General features: G+C 42.1%; 1 protein-coding gene across 3 annotated transcripts; it reads left to right on the top strand.

The window, feature by feature from the left end:
• The first annotated feature begins 292 nt into the window (after positions 1 to 292).
• On the top strand, positions 293 to 16,449 carry LOC146519219 (Krueppel-like factor 15). 3 transcript variants are annotated; one of them, XR_014874283.1, is made up of 3 exons: positions 293 to 662; positions 2,645 to 4,857; positions 10,744 to 10,815. XR_014874283.1 is itself a non-coding variant. In XM_085161097.1 (3 exons), the coding sequence occupies exons 2-3, from the start codon at positions 2,852 to 2,854 to the stop codon at positions 10,910 to 10,912; spliced, it is 1,416 nt and encodes a 471-aa protein (XP_085017223.1). In that variant the 5' UTR covers positions 302 to 662; positions 2,645 to 2,851; the 3' UTR covers positions 10,913 to 16,449. The 3 variants fall into 3 exon arrangements, 2 of the variants coding, with proteins under 2 accessions (XP_085017222.1, XP_085017223.1); XM_085161097.1 differs by having other exon boundaries at positions 302 to 662; positions 2,645 to 4,098; positions 10,744 to 16,449; XM_085161096.1 differs by lacking the exon at positions 10,744 to 10,815 and having other exon boundaries at positions 2,645 to 10,627.
• The last annotated feature ends 2,715 nt before the right edge of the window (positions 16,450 to 19,164 follow it).

Raw genomic sequence — 19,164 nt, 5'->3', positions numbered from 1 at the left:
CATTTACCATTTGACCGACCTTATTGAGAGATACAAAGTCAACTTAGAAATAAAATTGAAAATGTAATTATTGAGATGTAAATCATTTGATATTGACAATATCTTGCAGTTATCTCAAAACTTTTCACATCAGTTCCACTACAACTGGCTTCATGAAACTGATCTCCTGTCCTTTTTAAAATTAAAGATTATTTTTCAAAGTAAAATCCATTTCAGCCAATCAAAGGTTGTAAAGCGCATCACGCCTCCATCTCGGATCCCTGAATGCCGACCCTCCAGTAGTTATTCATCATGACAAGGTACCATTCTGCTCCCTGCCTGAACAACAGTCCCACATGTTATTCCACGCAGCAGATCAACGGCGTGACAGACCGGACAACCCGCCTCCATCCCTGCAAAAACCAACCAATGAGACTACAGAGCGGGGACGAGCCTTCAGCGACATCCTCTCGTTTCTCACTACGCCGAGGCTGTAAGGTACCCTGGCAGTCATGTGACGGCTCCATAGTACAACTCAGTCAGCACTCAGTCCAGTCTGAACTCTTCCTCTGCTGCTGCATGGAGAACCTCAAGGGCAAACTGTGGCTCGACGAATGCAACGGATAAAACAGATCCTCCTCGCGTATTTTGCTCTGGGATTATATTCTGGTTGCACGATCGAGGTAAGATCGGAGTTTTTCTCTTTCTTTTCCCCCCCAGGTCTCAGAGCGTGCAGGACGCGTTTCCCTTCCGTGCCATATGCTGCAGCAGCAGGCAGGATGAAAACATGTTTACGTTGAGAGCGGAGACGCGTGCCTACTCATGCGTAATGCGCCGCAGACAGGGACACTCGGGCAAAACAAAGCACACAGATCTATACGGAGGACTTTCAGAGTTCACAGTTTAATCAGTTTGACACCAGAGTGTAAGTGAATGGAATCTGAATGAGTTTTGCTGCCCCATTTTCAGCTGCGCCTCTGAGTCACTGCTGTCTGAAACCCGATGGCGTGGAAGAGTTAATGGTTACACGTGCCAATATAATTATTAAGCAAGTACAAATAAGGAGAAAAAACCCTCAGCCATGATTACAATTTTAACATATGATTACAAAATATAGCCTTGAAATGTTGCACACACAACATTTTGTGAATATAAATGCAACAACTTAAATCTAAAAGAATCCTTTTAGATGTGACTGATTTACTGATCCTTTATCGTCCCGTAAACACGCCGAACAGGTGATTTACGCATTCAGAGGAGGAACCCACGCTGCTCCTGGCTGCCCCCTGCGGCGTTTCAGGATAATGTTCTCTCTCTCTCTCTCTCTCTCTCTCCCCCCCCCCCCCCCCCTCTCTCTCTCTCGCTGGTCCGGGTTCATCCTCGTTCATTCAGACCATACAGGGGCCCCTAAAAAGGGAGGGCAAATAGTGGAGGCAGGGAGAGGGGAAGAGAGTATGACCGACGCTCCTCGTTCCAGGAAAATAGCCTATTTATGAAGACTACACTAGCACATTGTAAAACTATGATCATGTGAACTCATACTGCTATCACTCTGATCTGGACACATGTAAAGAAAGTACAGCCAGCTGACTTGTAAACATAGATCAGATACAGAAACCAGCCTCAGTTAAGGTATGTCATTGAACCATAGCTCTGTTAAGATATTATGAGAGAGATGTGTTCCTGTAAACAGCATATTGATGGTTAGACATAAAAGAACCCGAACTTAAGCAATGTTTAAAAATTCAAATATTTACATGTTTAAAATGGAAAAAGCCTTAAATTGGGAAAAATAAAAAATAAAAATCCTGTAATTGTGAATTACACGAAAGATATTGACGCAGAGATTCAGGCAGATAAAGTCCAAACCTTTGTGACTAGTTTAAACATTAAAAGATCAGGGCCTCCAAAGTTGGCTGAGGTTTGACACTTTTTTTAAAACAGATTTTGAAACAAATGTTGTAAGTACAGTGTTGGTCAAAGGTCATAGCACACTACTTCAAATCCAGCTGCAGTTTTTGATGAACTGCAGGGATCATTTACATTTACACAAACTCTGTGTGGTAGAAAAATAAACCGGGCTAATAATACGTAACATCCTTTAACGCTTGCACACTGGCATAGAAAATTGGGCTCCTCTATTAGTGTATGTGGATTATTGACAAAATATGGGTATTTTAAATGGTTATAGCCAATGTACAAGTATCGAGACAACACAGGGAGAACACTAACTTAGTAGTTAAGCCCTCCAACGTTACTTTTTATCAATTCATCTTTTCAAAAGAAACCAAACAAACCCAAAGAAGTTAGCAGAACTAAAAAAATGGCTTATGAGTTTATGAACTCATCAGAACTCTTTCAGAGTCAAAAATGACCCTCAGTGTTTTTCATACACTTGTTGTTTCTGCACTCAGACCTAATAAAATTAATCATTTTAAGGAGGTAACACAATTAATTGGAATGAATGCAGCATTGATACAGTTTAGGGACTTCTTTAACAATGAAGACAGGGACACACTGTGTATACATATATTTGTTTGCACTTTTTCTTTGTTTATATATAATGGTATGATAATGGTATGCTTTCAGGCTTTGTCAAATGTGCAGCAGCTGCTTGTGCCATGGAGATTAACCGACTTCTCATTATCTCTGTTTATTCTTTTAGACATACTGTTTCCTGTCCGGAGACCTTGGATTGCGAGCTTCTCTCTCCAACCAGGTGTTTTTGGTATCTCATCTGTGAGAAGTGTGACCTTTGTGACCTGGGTATATTTGGTCTTCTCCACCGGCAGAAGGAATAATTCTCTTGCAAGTCATCCCTAAACACAGACTCTGAGTCCAGAAAGAGACAGTGGTTTGGCAGCATCCAGGGATGGTAGATAACTCCCTTGTGAGTGAAGACACTTTTCTTCTTTACAGCGGTGCTCCAGTGGCCTGCCAGCAATCTGACATGGTCAAGGACTTGGGCTCCTACCAGGTTATGCCGTCACCATTTTCGGAGGAGGACCTGAGCGACTCATCCAGTCCTCGTTCCTGCTCCAGCCCAGACTCCCAGGTGCTGAGCTCCAGCTATGGCAGCAGCTCTAGTGCTGAAAGTCAGGACAGTTTACTGGACCACCTGCTGTCTCAGGCCTCCTTAGGGAGTGCCAACAGCGTTACCACAGAATCCGTGGATCCTATGCCATTATCCACTTTCCTGTGGGATTCACGGAAAGAAGAGCCGTTCAAACGTGAGCAAGTAAAGGAGGAAAATTTTGACTTCCTCACCTGGACCCATGGTGAGCTAAAAGAACAGCTTGTAGGGTGTTTCCAGCCCACGCTGGAAGAGATAGAAGAATTCCTGGAGGAGAACATGGACGTGGTGACAATGAAACAGGAGATCCGAGAGGATTGCCCAGAGTTGGGAGTAACGCAGGAGTCTTTTGGTCTAGAAGTTGGCCTGGAGTGGTTCGTAGAGGCCTCGGCTGAGCCTAAAGTAGAGCCAGAGGCAAAGTATTCTGACCAAACTGTTCCCACTGTCGGCACTGCAGGTCTGGTGGCTGTTGCGTCGAGTGACACCAAAACCACAAGAGTTAACCCCACACAGGAATCCAGCACAGGGGCCAAGAAGGAATCCACTAACAAACCTTCATCTTCAGACAGTGACACAAATGGTAATGGGATGCCGGTCGTTCTGCAGATCCAGCCTATACAGATCAAGCAGGAGCCCACAGTGCCACCACTTACTCCAGCAGCCCATCCCCCACAGCCTGCCCCAGCCTCAGACATCAAAATTGCACAGCTACTGGTCAACATCCAAGGTCAAACTTTTGCCCTTGTGCCCCACATCCTGCCCTCCCCCAGCCTTAACGTCTCCTCAAAGTTTGTACGAATTGCTCCAGTCCCAATTGCAGCCAAACCTCTTGGGCTCGGGGACAGCTCTACTAGCCAGGCGTCAGGAATCCTTGTTGGCGGACAGAAATTCCAGAAGAACACAGTGGCGGATCTCATCAAAATGCACAAATGCTCTTTTCCTGGCTGCACCAAGATGTACACCAAGAGCAGCCACCTGAAGGCCCACCTGAGGAGGCACACGGGGGAGAAGCCTTTTGCCTGCAACTGGCAGGGCTGCGGATGGAGGTGGGTGCCGAGGAACCGAATGCTCTTACATATAAGCATAGTATGTTTAGTATGTTTTCTTAGCAGACTAGATTCAAAGATTGACTCATATATACGAGTGATTAAGTGTATCCTGTGTAAAGGTTTGTTTGTTAACAGAGCAATAACAGCAGGCTCTAACAGGCATCTGCATAATTTCATTACTGGCCTAGCTGCAGTAATTTTTTGTCAGTCGGACATATCCCTGTTCATCATGTGTGGTGCAGAGTCCACGTAACTTAAACCCCCAAAATCCACAATCTAATATTAGTGTTTTAGGTTTAGACAAAAATTAAAAGTGGCATTTCTTAAAAAGTAGATTATGTTACATTTCACATTCAATCTAATTCAGTTTGGTACTACACTTTTTCCCCTAATAGATTCTCCACATGGGGTATTCTAGACCAGGAAGAAATTATATTCAAACCCAAAACACAGACAAGCAGCCCTGCAACATGAATGTCACTATTTGTAACCAAGTAGATTACCATGGAAGCGAGCACTTGCTGTCTTTCTGAAATCTCAGGAAAACGGCACAGCAGTGAGGCAGGCCACTCACAGTTAGCCAGGAAGATGTAACAGTGAAGCAAAAGATGCCATCCTGTGGTTTTCTCCTTTTCACTAACCCATTAAGCTGAAGAGCTCTGCCGTGCAGTCTAGCAAGTGCTAATTGGAGTGATGTGAGGTGGTGGCAACACAATTACACAATGTCATCTCGTCTGGCAGCGAGATATCCAATGGGTAAGAATAACCATGGTGTCTTTTTTCTGTGGATGTAAACTAAATCTGTCACAGTGCATGTGGACTGGAGTCACATGGTCACAACATGGATGCCTCCTGTTGAGACCTGACAGCTGTGCAGTTGCTGGGGCAGCATGAGTGTGTGTGTGTTTGTGTTTTTTTTAGAATAAAACAGCAAGAGTTAATTTAGAACCTGCAGTGTTTAATGGCAGAGGAAGAAGGTGGATGTCTTCATCAGTAGGCAATTACTTTGCTAATTAAATTAAAGTGTCTTTTTGCTTTCATTAACGTGGAAGTCTGTTTGTGTGAATGTGATGGAGTTTGACTCCTGTTCAGAGTTAGCAGAGCTAAGCTGGCCTCTTTCCTCAGGACATCAGGTGGGATGTTCAGGCTGACCTTAAGCTAGTGAAGAGTACAACACTGACTTTATGTCCCATGAGTAAAATGAACTTTTTGTACTTTTTAAGTACAAAAAGGACCCAGAACGGATGGAAAACAGACATGTTTTAACTTAAAAAAATAGTTCTGCCACTATCTTGAAAAGCTTTTCCTTAAACGTTGATAGTGAATAACATATTCTTGCCTATCTATCTATCTATCTCTATATCTCTATCTCTATCTATCTATCGTCTGTCTGTCTTTAGGCAAAACTGACTTTTTAATATTTTTAGAAAAGTATTGGAAGTGGAAGTTTCCACTAATGATGACTCAGATTCTTTATGACCATGTAGCCACAACTACAGCCAATTTAGAGTCACCAGTTAACCCAATATGTGTGTCTTTGTATTGTGGGACTACCATTTCCTGGAGAAAAGCCACACAGACAAAGAGAACCCACACAAACTCAGAGTGTTTTCAGTGCTGTACTCACCACAGTGTAGTCCCAAGTAACACTCCAGTGGAGCAGTTTCTGTGGTGTAGCCATATGATAACAACACATAAAAGAGGTTGTGGTCATTTCACATATTTCTATCAGATCAGGTTGATGTCATATTGACTTTGGACTGAATTGAAAATTTGGATTTGTTAAAATGTGTTTGAATTAGATGACATGTTTTCAAATATGCAATTTTTACAAATCCAAAATATCTTTTCCAGTAAGGATTTCCCAGGAAAAGATTTAAAAAAGCATGTTGACCATGTAGAACACTGACGCTAGACTGAACTTACAGCTGGTAACGATAAACAAAAACTGGCTAAAATATTTGGACAGGTCAGAAGCAGAGCCTCTTCAAAGTTTTGTGTTGTGGTATTCCCAACCTGGCAACATGCCACCAGGCATGTACCCTACAGCGGGACTGCCGTGTCCTGATACATGAGCTGCAGAAATCTGTGCAGTAGTAATCCAGGCAGTGTGTCCCAGCTAACAAAGGGCTCTTGTCTGTACACAAAAGGCAGGATCTAGTTAGGATGAAAGTGTGTGTGTGTGTTTCAGAGAAAAAAAGAGAAAACCAGTGTGTGTGAAACCCACTGTATGTGTTGGGATAAATGAGGGGGCCTCCCAAAGGGGGAGGGGGGGCAGGTTGGGAAAATTATTAAAGTAGCTGCTGATTGAGCCGAGACGCAAAGATTTTAAGAGAAAAACGGGAAAAAAATGTTTGCTTATATTGTTAGCTTAACTGTTGTCAAGACGGTGGGAGAAAAAACGAATTTTGCACACAGTCACTTGAAGGGAGCAGCAGTGAGGAAGTGAACAAAGACAAAGTGTTGAATAGTTACCATGACTGTGGGTTAGGAACGTCCAGGCTGCACACTGCATGAAAGGGAAGAGCGGGTATCAGGCAGGGTTCCTCATATGGACTAGGAGGAACAGGAGAACGGTTAAAAGAACAAATGAATGCAGTACAGTGTATAACACATCACTCTAGATACTGCGTTTACAGTGTAAAGAGTTCAGATAAGGTTCACCCTTAGATCTCCTCTGTTTTTGTAACGCAAAGACTGTGAACTGTAAAACCAAATTGCATACAAGAGACTTCAAAGGTAACATCTGCTGGTTTCTTAAACTAGTGTAGCTAAAATGCACCCAACCCGAACTCTCTTAAAAGGATCGTGGAGACCTGGTGAGGAGTTAAGTAAGTTATTTGTAGGCCGTGATGTCATCTTAACATGCCTCTGTTCACCCCTGCATTCTTACATTCATGAATATGCTTCAAAACAAACGATGTCAGACAAGCAGTGCATAATTTTATCTCATTGGCTGAGAAGGTTTTTGTAAAGTGAGCTGTGAGATTTGATTCAAAATAAAAGAAAAGTTTTCACTAGTGATCTGGAACCTGATTAACAACACAAAGCTCCAAAAGCTTGGGTCAGCCACAGACACAGCTGTTCAGTACAGTGTGTGCCAGGCAGGGGTTTGGCATTAACTGGCATTAAAATACTGATTCCTAACACTGGGCCAGAAACGAAGACATAATACAGAAATCCTCTTTACGAGAAGGATCCAGGTGTCTGCTTTCTGGCTGAGTTGGAAAATAGAATGATTTTTCCCAAAGTTATTTGTGTTCTTTTCAATTTGAGTCAGTGCTGGAGGAACATAGTTGGATAAACACTTGGCTGGATACTGTGCAGCCCTCTAATTCAAGGTTAGAAGGAAACAGACTGTAGAGGGCTGCTTTTAATTGTTTCCCTTTCTCACAGATGTCTTAACCCAATCCTTTATTTCTTTCTACTGCAGTTTAGTTCAAGTGTGACAAATATAGATGTTGTTTGCTCTAAAGAAGAGTAACTACAAGCTGAAATAAAACCAAAGTCCATTGCAGGCAAAAAAAAAAATGGACACAACATTAGAAATTCTGTCACTGTTTCTCTGACGCTCTCTCACAGAGCAACAGATCCGAACCAGATGTTGGAATGTCAGAGCGATAGTGTTTCATCTATGCACGCCATGTAAAACTGTTTGCTGATCAGATTTGGGTGCACGTGGTTTATTGGAAGATATTATATGATAAAATTAGATTCAGACTTTGGGCTCTGTTCGTGTATCAAATATCATCCACACACCCGCCCTGCGATGAAGACACTGTCGGCCGCTACACTAGGGATTACTTGTGCCTTGATTGTGAAATCATGAGGCAATGCTGATATTTTAACCCTAACCTTAACTTTGTCTTGTTGGAATATCTGATTTTGAGCTAGTACAGTAGTCAGTGTGATCAACTTTGAAAATCATTTTTATTTCTGTGTAAGGCACGTGGTTAGTCGTGGTTTAGAGGTTCGGATTGGTTATATTCATCTTATTCTTTGTCACTGCTAGAATAACTTTGCATGACTGCACCTGTCATTCCTTTTAAGACAACCGATTGGCTGTTCCGAACAAACAGCAGGTGCTTGGGCCTTCTGTGCCATAGCTGTTTTCCTGAGAGTACATTTTTAGGGATATGTCAGTGAGATCCTACAGATCCAAGTGTAGAAAGCTAAACAAAGTGTGTATTCTGAGCTTTTTGTCCACTAAGATTAAGCCACATGTAGCTCTGTTTAAATCGAGCTAACAATGTCAGGCTGCAGCTGCAGTACACATTTTTTTCATTCATAATATGAGAGGTAATTTTAATATAGTCTGGTGTTTATATGCACTGAATTATTTAAAATAAAACAGTGTGACATCCACTAAGGCAGTGGTTCTTAACCTGGGTTCGATCGAACCCTAGGGGTTCGGTGAGTCGGTCTCAGGGGTTCGGCAGAGCCTCCGCCGTGACATGCACGGCTCATTTTGTGCACCAGTAAAAAACATATCTATGTCTTGAATTTGAAAAAGATCATATTTTGTCTTTCACTAAAGAGGGGTTCAGTGAATGCACATATGAAACTGGTGGGGTTCGGTACCTCCAACAAGGTTAAGAACCACTGCACTAAGGTGATGAATATATTATGGATGTTTCTTCCTCCGGCAGCTATCTTATCTCTTTGGCAACTATTTTTTTGCACTATCCCAACCCACAGAACCAGTTCAGCCTAGACGCCGTACCACTTCTGGAAAGCATGGTAGCATACGTCCAAAGGCATTTACATACACTCAGAAAGGCAGAAATGCGCAGCCAAAGTAACCTTATGCTCTTCATTTTATGTGTTGTTTTTACCTTGGAAGTCAGATGTCGATGCTGGGAGTGATCGCATACACAAGTTGACTATGTTCTAGCTGAAAAAAGTATATTTGATTGACCACACTTAATTCATAAACTAAACTCCAGATGTAACGATGGCAAAAAACAAAAAAGTTTGAACATTACAGAGAAGATAAGTATCTATACACCGTCTATCCTACACATAGAGTCTGCTGGTCTCTGTCGGGGACTCTGCAGACACTTCTGGTCAGTAACTAGTCAATTACATAAGTCACAGTGTGGACTTTATCTACTTGTTTCAAAGACTTTTTATTGGCTAGTTGCTGTGGTTGGGCTTGGAAGGGTTTCATTGGCAGGGTCCAGTTTTTAAACTGCTGTCAGGTGTTGCATGCAATCTAACTTACATGTGTGCAGCATCATTTTTAAGCTCTAAGCTTCTTGTGCCTGCCAAGGATAGAGGGTAGATTGCATTTTAGTCTCGCTTTTTAAATGTTGCTCCTTAATTATAGGGCGCAATTGTACCAATTCATCATGCTGTCAAGTCACCAGAGTAACATCTGGCAGGCAGAGCCCAGCTGGGGACAGTCAGTTTCAGAGAACTAGGGTGCTGGGAAGAAACCCTGGAGCTGTCATCCTCGTGACTCCAGACAAGTTTTTGTTTGTCCAAATGAGAAAGAAGGAAATGAGTTGAAGCATCAGCATTTGAAGAATTCTTGCTTGTGACCAGATAATGATGCAGTTGCAGTAAAAATCTTGGGATTGGCAAAAACAAGTTTCTAGCTAAGATAGTTTCCAGAAGTACAAGGTAAGAGACAAGGGTGTTCTATATCGTTTTTAAATTTCGTGCCTTGAAATATCCATGCTCATGCAGGGATATTTATGTCGTGTGCCTTGCAAGTGTTTCTTTTTGTTCAGAGCTGCCGAGCATACCGAGCTCCATCAAAAAGAGAAAAACAGTCTGGGTGAATTATGCAACTAGGTTGACAAAAGCGAGGCCGGATTTTCCTGAAACCACACGCAGCTGAAACAAACCCATACACAGACCTGGACAGACTGTCCTGGTCTTTTGACAACAAACATATTTTGTGATTTTTTTTTTACTGTCAAAGACAACGGGCCCATTCATTTAGAGCTGAACAATCCCTTCACTTATTTTTGTTGCAAATGCACAACCAAGTCCTGCAGTGGTACTTCTGAGTAAAAAAAACTCATAAAATATGTATGTGGGGTAATCAGGTTGTTAGTTTTTAACTGTTGCAAATCGCCAACGCCTGCCTTGAGAGGGTTAAAGGACTGGAGTCAGCTCCCATTGGAGCTCACTGGACAAACCAACTGAGGCAGGTTTTGTCAGGTTGGTCCTCAGTCTTATTCAGCTGTCTCGTGGTCTTAATCATAACCCACAGCAGGTGGAGAGCAGTTTTCTGAGGCTTCAGAGTAGAATAAGGCTGCCAGCTGCTGTCCAAGACTGTGTTGAAATCTGTTCATGGGAGGAGGAACTTACTGAGAAGGAAGCTGATTTCTGTTCTGTTATTCATTGTCACAAAATATATATGGTGTTACTTTACTGATCTCCTTTTATACACCCTGCACTCACATGATAGTGCACGTATATACATGCAAGTTCACTGCACACAAGTGCAATCTAATTTTGTAGGAAACAAGCCACACCTGTAAAGCAAAGCAGTGCAAAATTGTTCGAGACATTTCCAGACAGTTAAGAAAAGTGAAGTCTAAGGTCACCAGATTTGTGACCTGTGCACGCGCCACCACCTCTCTCGGTTTGCCTTTGTTGAATTCTGAAACATTTCTGTTCTTCTTTCAGGTTCTCACGTTCAGATGAGCTGTCGCGTCACCGGCGGTCCCATTCAGGGGTTAAGCCCTACCAGTGTCCTGTATGTGAGAAGAAATTCGCCCGCAGTGACCATCTGTCAAAACACATCAAAGTCCACCGTTTTCCACGAAGCAGTCGGACAGTCCGCTCAGCAAACTGATGCTCCACCTGCTGAGATTACTGGGATCACTGGGAATCCTTGGAACACCCTCATACTATAGCAGTACTTTTAAAAATTCTTTTTCCCCCCTTTTTTTTGTCGCGCCATCAGCAAGTCATCTGGAATATGTGAGTTGAAGCAAACCTCACTTGGCTGGGATTGTTCTAAGTTATTGTAAGAAACCGACACGCTTACCATCCTGTCTGTAATCAGCTGAAGGTTGATGTCGGTGCTTTGGTCGGTTGTGCACTGTTCTTATCACCTGCCTGAGAAGAAAATAAGATAAGCTTATTTCGGTTCAGTCTGGATTATGTGATACGTTTGGTAATAGCCTTGCATTTCCATTCTAACTGGATACAGGAGCTGCCGTTTATTTTCCTGAAAGCTGCTAATGTCTCAGACGTGTTAAATTTATGCAATGTTTCAGAAGTGAAACTCACTTGGATCCTCATCAGCTTCTACCCGAGTCGTAGTTACTTTTCCTTGGGTCCAGAGAGCTTTCTCTCAAGGTTTTGTCCTGTTGTTTTTGCTGCCTTGCACCACTGTTAATTGACTAAGAAGGGTGGATAACTTTCTATTCAGCTTGTGTCTGAAACACAATGAGGGAACTGTTTCACTGACGTGGACATGAACTACTGATTGCATAACAAAAGGAAATAAAACACGATAAGCTATCAGGACTCCTCTTACTTTTTACAGGAACTTTGTAAACTGATGTAAAGAGGAGAGCTAAAAAGTGACAAACTCAAAGGTTAAGTGCACAGCGATTGTTAAAACTGGCCTTCTGATCAGTGTTAAATGTTATTTGTTGAATTTTAAGCCAAGTCATGTCTACCTGCTTCCTGGTCTTCTGTTTGTATCCTTGTTTAAGCCTTACTGTAACAAAAACAAAGTCATTGTTGGAATGTGACATTGTTCTGGAAATCAAGCTTCTCATTGCAATGTGCTGTTTGACTGTTCACAACAGGGCCCTGAACTAAATTTGTTGCCTACATCTGCTACTTTTACCTGATCTATTACTTTGCTGATGACACAATTTCTGCTTTATCTGTTACTCGAAACGCCCTGACGGCCTTCCACCTCAGCCAGCACATATCTTACCTTGAGGGGATGAATGAATTCCCACACACGTGGTGCTGAGCTGCCATGAGCTGGAGAATGTGGTGGCAACGTCCCCAAATTTTTGAATGTTTTTATTTCTCTCGAACATTATTTGCTGTGTGTACAACAGCGACTATGCCGTCCATGTATAATTCATGTGTGTATAGTGACAACATGCAGGGGTACACAACATTGTACATCATTCCTTTTATTCAATTTTGAATTTTTAATGCTTGTGGCAGCACAGGCGTTTTATCGCATCCTATGAATGTATGTAAATATACAGGCGCGTACATCGCTGCATCCAGGAAACACACAGAGACTATTCTGATGATTTATAGTTTTCAACCCTAAACGTGTACATAACATTTCAGTACATATGGATATATTATATATTTTTCCTTTGTTCTATCCAAGATGCATTTACAAATAAAAGTGAAAAGAATCAGTTGTGTATTGTTGTTTTTTGCTGTGTTTATTACTTCAGGAGAGAACGGTGCTATTTCTGCAAACACACACATCCAGGTAAATAAACTAATTGTAAAACTGAAACTGAGATGAAAATTCAGGACGGATTCTTTTCCAAGTTTCCTGTCCTACATCTAAATCTGTGACTTCAACGCCTTACTTTATAAGTATACCCTGAAAGCATTATGGGAAGTGTAAGGCAGGTAAATTTCATCTTATTCCTGCAAGTCAATAAAAAGATACAAATATATTTTAATACTTTTTCTATATTCTTTGTGTATTTCTGGTGACTCGTTTAGCTGTTCCTTCTAACCGTACTGGACTGGTGGTGACACCTGGCCGTGTTGGCAGTGTTGGGGAGTAACGGAATACATGTACCACCGTTACGTATTTAAAATACAAAATATGAGTAACTGTATTCCGTTACAGTTACCGTTTAAAAAGGTGGTATTTAGAATACAGTTACTTTGTTGAAATAAATGGATTACACGGCGGTACTTCCCTGTTTCATATTGTGGCGGGTCAGGACTGTTTGGGTTTTGTTTGACAGCTACGTTCTGTTGTTCCAGGCGGCAGCGTTACGGTTGCCATGGTTACAGGGTGACGCTCTCGCTCTGCGTGTTTCCTGGGTGAGAGAGGCCTTTTTGTTGTTGTTGTGCTAAGCTAATAGGCAGAATGCTACTGGCTTTAAAGAATGTAGCCTCATGGGCAGTGTAGTCCGTGCTGCAGGGAGAATGGACTGTCATACACATTATGTGTCTGTGAGCGAGGGAGGGAGAAAAAGGAAAAGTACGAGCTGTCATCGAGCAAAAATGGGAGCTGGAAGCATGTAAATATAATAATAACCACTGCAGCCAAGAAGAGTGCCTGACGAGCCCAGTTGTAAGTAAGCTATTAAGACTCGACTGTACACCGTGTTCGTGTTTTCCTCCAAAAACAATAAGTTCCGTTGGAGCAGCCTTTCAACGCCTCTCTCTGTCTCTCGCTAGCAAAGTTGACCCAGACAACAAAGTAAAGCTAGTTTTTGGCTATGAGCCGACACAGAACCCACCGTATCAGCCAGAGGTCCCTTTACTACGGTTCGGAGCCGCGGACCTTCAGTAACAGTAATAAATCACAGCAATAGTACATTCATATAGTTGTAGACAGCATGATAATATATTAAGTAATCCAAAGTATTCAGAATACGTTACTCTCATTGAGTAACGTAACGGAATACGTTACAGAATACATTTTAGATCATGTATTCTGTAATGGAATACATTTTAAAAGTAACCTTCCCAACACTGCGTGTTGGTATATTTAGTTTGGCTTAACCCAAGTTTAGTGTATTTTAATTAGCAGGGATAGCAGGAAAAGCCTGCTCTGTTATTTAGCAGTAACACACTGTTCTTGGGCCATGAATGAAAAGCCAGAGGTGAGAAGAATCGCACAAGACCCCAGCACAGAGCAGAGCAGCGTTAGTGATAAAGGGATGTAGCAAAAAGCAGAGTTAGCTGGAGGTGGGTTGCAAAGCAGCCTGCAGACTATGGACAGGATAAAGCACTCTAAATAACAATTGGCATTTGTCTTCCTGCGCTTCCTTGTCATTTCAATACTGCCATTGTTCTGAGCATACTGAAAAACGACACTCTGGGTGGCAACAACTCTGTGCCAGACAGAAAGTCTCGTGGGACAGTGACCTGATCTTGAAATATAGAAGGCGCTGCAATCAAGTCATCCTAAATTTAGACAACCATTGGTGCTCCCACTCATGTTTAGTACCTGGAGTAGTCTTTCTACAATAAATAGTATAAAAGACATAAAGCAGCACTAACAGTGTCCTCTGCTAGCCAGAACCTAACCATGAACTAGACCATAGACACCACAGTCTGCAGTCCTCAGTAGAGCTAGCTGAAGAACTACTAGGTGTAATTTATTGGCATTGTGCATATGAACCCATGACAAGGATAAAAAAGGCTGAGTTCTGGTTACTGAACATGACAAATGAGTATTTTGTATCTTTCCACTTTATGATGACAGTCATAAGCAGTAAATGAGGCAACTGACTGATATGTGTCATTTATCTCAGAGGAACACAAAGTGTATTTGTTAAAAAGATTAAATGTGAGCAATGAGTGTTTGTGCAAGCTTTGTTTGAAACTTGTCTTACTGGTAGTTACGAGGAAGTCTTACAATGACTCACATGCTAAGCAACCGCACAGTTGTAAGTGTGATGGCCTACAGATGTGTTCTCGACTCTGTGAAGAGGATATCCTGATGAATACCTGGTGCAGCTGCCAAACCTTTACAGAAACACAACAACAGGTAGGCTGCAGATGAGAACATGAGTGGGGAAACGTTTTTCTTGATGTGTTTCAGAGTGAACCTTCTTCTGGTGAGGTCACTATGTTGCACATGATGATGCTGAGATAGAGCCAAGAAGGAGAGGTTCTCTCCGTATCCCTCGGATCCCTGCATTACTGTGCAACAGAGCCACTCCCCATTTCTTCATATTTTGCTGGGAAACCAACCACTTCCACTTTCCAACACTGCCAACCTCATTGCTGACATCACTGATCTAGTCCAGCCGTGTTTGTTTGCTTGTTTATTTAGCCTATGACCAGCAGAGTCTACAGTTTCCATAAGCTGGAGATGGATTGTGCAGATGTACAGGAGGCAATGTGTTCAAAGCACATGGGCAGGGATTAGTATGAGCTGCCTATTGTATGATTATTTCCCGTCTAACAGGAAACGTGGTTCCTGAGGTACTTCATGTTGCATGCTGAGCATACAGAAACATGTGTACAGAACACATGGGAGCACACAAACGCATCCAAAATAAAGGCTCTGTCCTTGGACATACTCATCATTCATACGCTATATCCATCATCATGTCCACACTATAAATGACAGATTCTTAACAGCTTCTGACAACTGCAGCTTTCTGCGACGCCCATGGCAATTAATCAGCCCAGACAATCTGCTCAGTCCTAACTCACTCAGCTCAACTCAGACATAAAGCCATCAGCATGCAACCTTGAACCTCTCCGAACACTATACAGCCAGCAGGAACACTGATAAGATACTGCATGTTCCCTGTGTGTGTGAATGTCTTTCATTTAATGTGTTTCTCAGTTCTAACAGAATGGGAAGCCCACAGTTTGGCTCTGGTGCAAACAAGCAGAAATTTACGTGGCTGAAAAATCTGCTAGAGGCTGGTCCCCTAAAGGAAGTCAGTTCTTTAGCCAGTGAGCATGTCCTGGTTTAGTCCATTTTCTCACTTTGATAAAAACGGTAATTTCAAAATTAACCTACATGTTGTGTTCAATAAGAGCTGAAACTAGGCACGGGGCACCCAATTCTAACTTTTCAAAACTGTCTCGAGCTTCCAAAGTGCAGATGATTTGGAATACTGCTCCAAGTGTGATTCCGAACACACAAGTCGTGTGCTCATGGCTAACTGAGGTTTTGAAAGGTAGCTTACCTTCTGCTTCCAGCCAGGTGCCAGGATTCCTATTTTCCATGAACCAGACTCATTTGGACCGGGCCTTGTAATTACTGTTTTTCATGCTACTGGTTTTATTTATTACAAGTGGGCACATGCAAATATATAAACGAATCCTTAGCTTATTCAAATTATTACTGTCATGGCGGGGTGCGAGGAAAGAGGTAGACCCAGATGCAGACACGGTGGAGACAAAACGTAGTTTCAAAAACAAAGCGAGCCTTTATTGGCTGATTGCAGAAGAAAAAACAAGGAACTAGGGAAACTAAGGAGGCCTGAACACTGTGTTAACAAAAAAGCTGTGACACTCAGTGAAAAACTATGACTAACTGTGAACACTGAGTAAACTAGAAAACACAGAGAAACAATGGAGTAAACCTATGAAAACTGTGGTGAGGTTAACAGACGATCTGACACTGACTGAGTGGAAACACACAGACTAAATACACATAAGGAATGATCAAAGGAAGTAGAATCACATGGGGAAAACAGCTGACAACAATTAACATAATGACAGGACACGTGAACCTAAACATAAAAAACACAAAACTCTTTCAAAATAAAACAGGAAACATAAGGAAATCCAGACATGACTTGAACTTGACAAACAAAGAAAACTTGTAACTAGAGTATGTATGTAACTAGATAAACCGAAATGAAACTAGACTAAAAAGAATAACAAAACACCAAGAAACTCAGAATACTGGGTCACATGACCCAGGGCCATGACAATTACTGACACATGGATGAAATGAAGAGAGAAAGAGAGAGCGGTGTACTCGTTTAACTTCATTTAATTCTCTCTGTGAATGGAGCAGAAAAACAAAACCTGCAGGAACATTCAGGTCTAACTTTATCTATTCTGCTTTAAACAGAGAAGTTTGCTATGTCATGCTAACCGATTGCCTGCATACTGGAAGGAGTATTGATAGTGGAAAAAAGCGACACCCATGACATACAGGCAACCTTCCATCCATCCATCCATCCATTCGCTTCCGCTTATCCTTTTCAGGGTCGTGGGGGGCACTGGAGCCTATCCCAGCTGTCATAGGGCGAGGCAACCTATTTCTTAACAGTTGTCATGACAAATAATTGTTCCCCTTCTTTTATTCCCATTGGTTCAGGAGAAGGGAGAAAGGTTCATTATTACCAAAATTCACTGAGTTAAACTTCAGGCCCACGTTACTGCAGCCACAGCAGTACACTGCAAATGGAGTTAAGAGAAGTTTTTTAATTATTTAAATATTACTTTCTGAATTAATTTATGACTGTGTAGAATAAAGAGAATGACACAGCTTTTACACAGTTTATGGTACCTACACAGGTAGCTGTAGCTAATGAGCGTCTGCTAAGTCTTCAGGTCACTGAACAGGACCTGTTGGTGCTTTTTGAAGATTTTGTGGATGCAATAGTTTTTTTCTTCTTTTACCTCGAACGTCAGACACTCAGTGCTGTTGTTTACATTTTTGCTTTGCCAAGATGAACCTTGGATACTCATAAAAGTTGGCAGTGACTAGATGAGTGGAGTCTGTGTATGGTCCTGGTCCTGATCCCTGATCTGACACGGTGACCTTCTTATCAGACTCAGACGTTGTGTAATCTGCTTTGAGTATTGGTGAAACATCATTACATAAGTGATTGTCCTTACCATTCTCATCCTGACAGCAGCAGGTTTTTATCATAATCTGCAGACAAAAAAGGTGGTGTTGTTCCAGATGGTTTCCACACTGCTAAAAAACAAAAACCGCTGCAAGGAATGTTTCTAACTACCATCAATCAGGTTTGTGTTTTTAGGCTTATTCTGCAATTTAGCAGTAATGCCAGTATTGAGTCTATGTTTAATATTACAACTGATGTTTCATATATTATTTACTTTTACACAGCAGCTTTGGCACTAGCCAAAATATCGAATATAATATAGCTGCTGTTATTCATAGAGGAGTCCAACCCACAAATTATACAGGGAGCTGTCAAATAAAATGATAAACATTAACCTTTGACCTACACAGTGTGGGGATCTCAGCTGAGTTATAATATTTTATAGTGTGTGAGGGCATTTTTCCTGGGTTTGATTCCACTTGTCTGCCTTTTGGCATGAATCTTATTCTATGACCTTTGTGATCACCGGGTCTCAAATGAGAGATTTGTGACCAGCATGTTAGAAAGCACTCCCCACATTATCAGCTAAAGGGTGCACCTTGAACATGTTATAATTTCCCCCCACCCGGCGACACACCCTCTGAGGAACAAACTCTGGTAACTGCCGATTCTGTTCTGAGACATGTGAAGCCAGAGACACCGGCAACCATAGTCAAGTATCTTTCAGGGGCCAGAGCAGGCCAGAGTAACACACGGTTACGTCAGACAGAGGTCACTAAAATTAATGTTGAACTAGTGTGTAACTTTGCCAAAACAAAGTCGGACTCTGTAGTTTTCTCTGGTCCCTCCCCAGTTGGAGCAGGAGTGACATGTTTAGCCGCATGTTCTCCTTAAATTGCTGTCTGAGTGGTGTCCAAAAAACCGACGTGCGCTTCATAGATAATTGGAAAACTTTCACGGTTCTGGGTCATTTTGACCCAGCATTTTGAGTTCTCATGTTTTGGTTTGATTTTGTATTTTTGGTTATTTTCTTGAGCTATTGTCAGGCGATGATGATGATGATGATTAGCATTATTTAATGTGTTCCAGCTTATTCTGGTTTAGGTTTAGTTCTGCCGTGTTTCTTAGAAACTTGGAGTCTTTGTGTATTGTTTCCTGTTTTATTTTGAAGGATTATGTCTTATGTCAGTGTGTCCAGCTTCGCTCCCCCTGTCTCGTTAGCCCTAATCTCTCCCAGCTGTGTCTCCCTCCTGTTTTCCATTCCCTGATTACTCCCCTGTGTATATTAGCCCTGTGTTTGCCTTTGCTCAGTGTCGCGTTGTACCCTCAGATTCTGCCTGTGTGTTTCTGTTTCCGGTTTTTGAATTGAAATCCAAAAAACGGATTTCAATTCGGGTGCTCCGGGTGCTCCACAAGTCCTGCATTTGGATCCTCACCTCCACCTGCCCGCACACAGAGCCCTGACAGAACGACGCGACCATAACATGGATCCAGCGGACTCTGCTCACCTCGAGGGAGAGGTGGATCTTGCTCGCGTCATCGGACTGATGAGTCGCATTAGCCACGCCTCAGATTTGCGGACATTCTCAGTTGGGCT

This window comes from Neolamprologus multifasciatus, chromosome 5, assembly GCF_963576455.1.
Source record: "Neolamprologus multifasciatus chromosome 5, fNeoMul1.2, whole genome shotgun sequence".
NCBI classification, from domain to species: Eukaryota; Metazoa; Chordata; class Actinopteri; order Cichliformes; family Cichlidae; genus Neolamprologus; species Neolamprologus multifasciatus.
This window is presented reverse-complemented; position numbering and strand designations above follow the sequence as displayed.

Coding starts and splice junctions, on each gene's coding strand:
- LOC146519219 (XM_085161096.1), top strand. CDS start 2,852: ATGGTAGATAACTCCCTTGTGAGTGAAGACACTTTTCTTCTTTACAGC.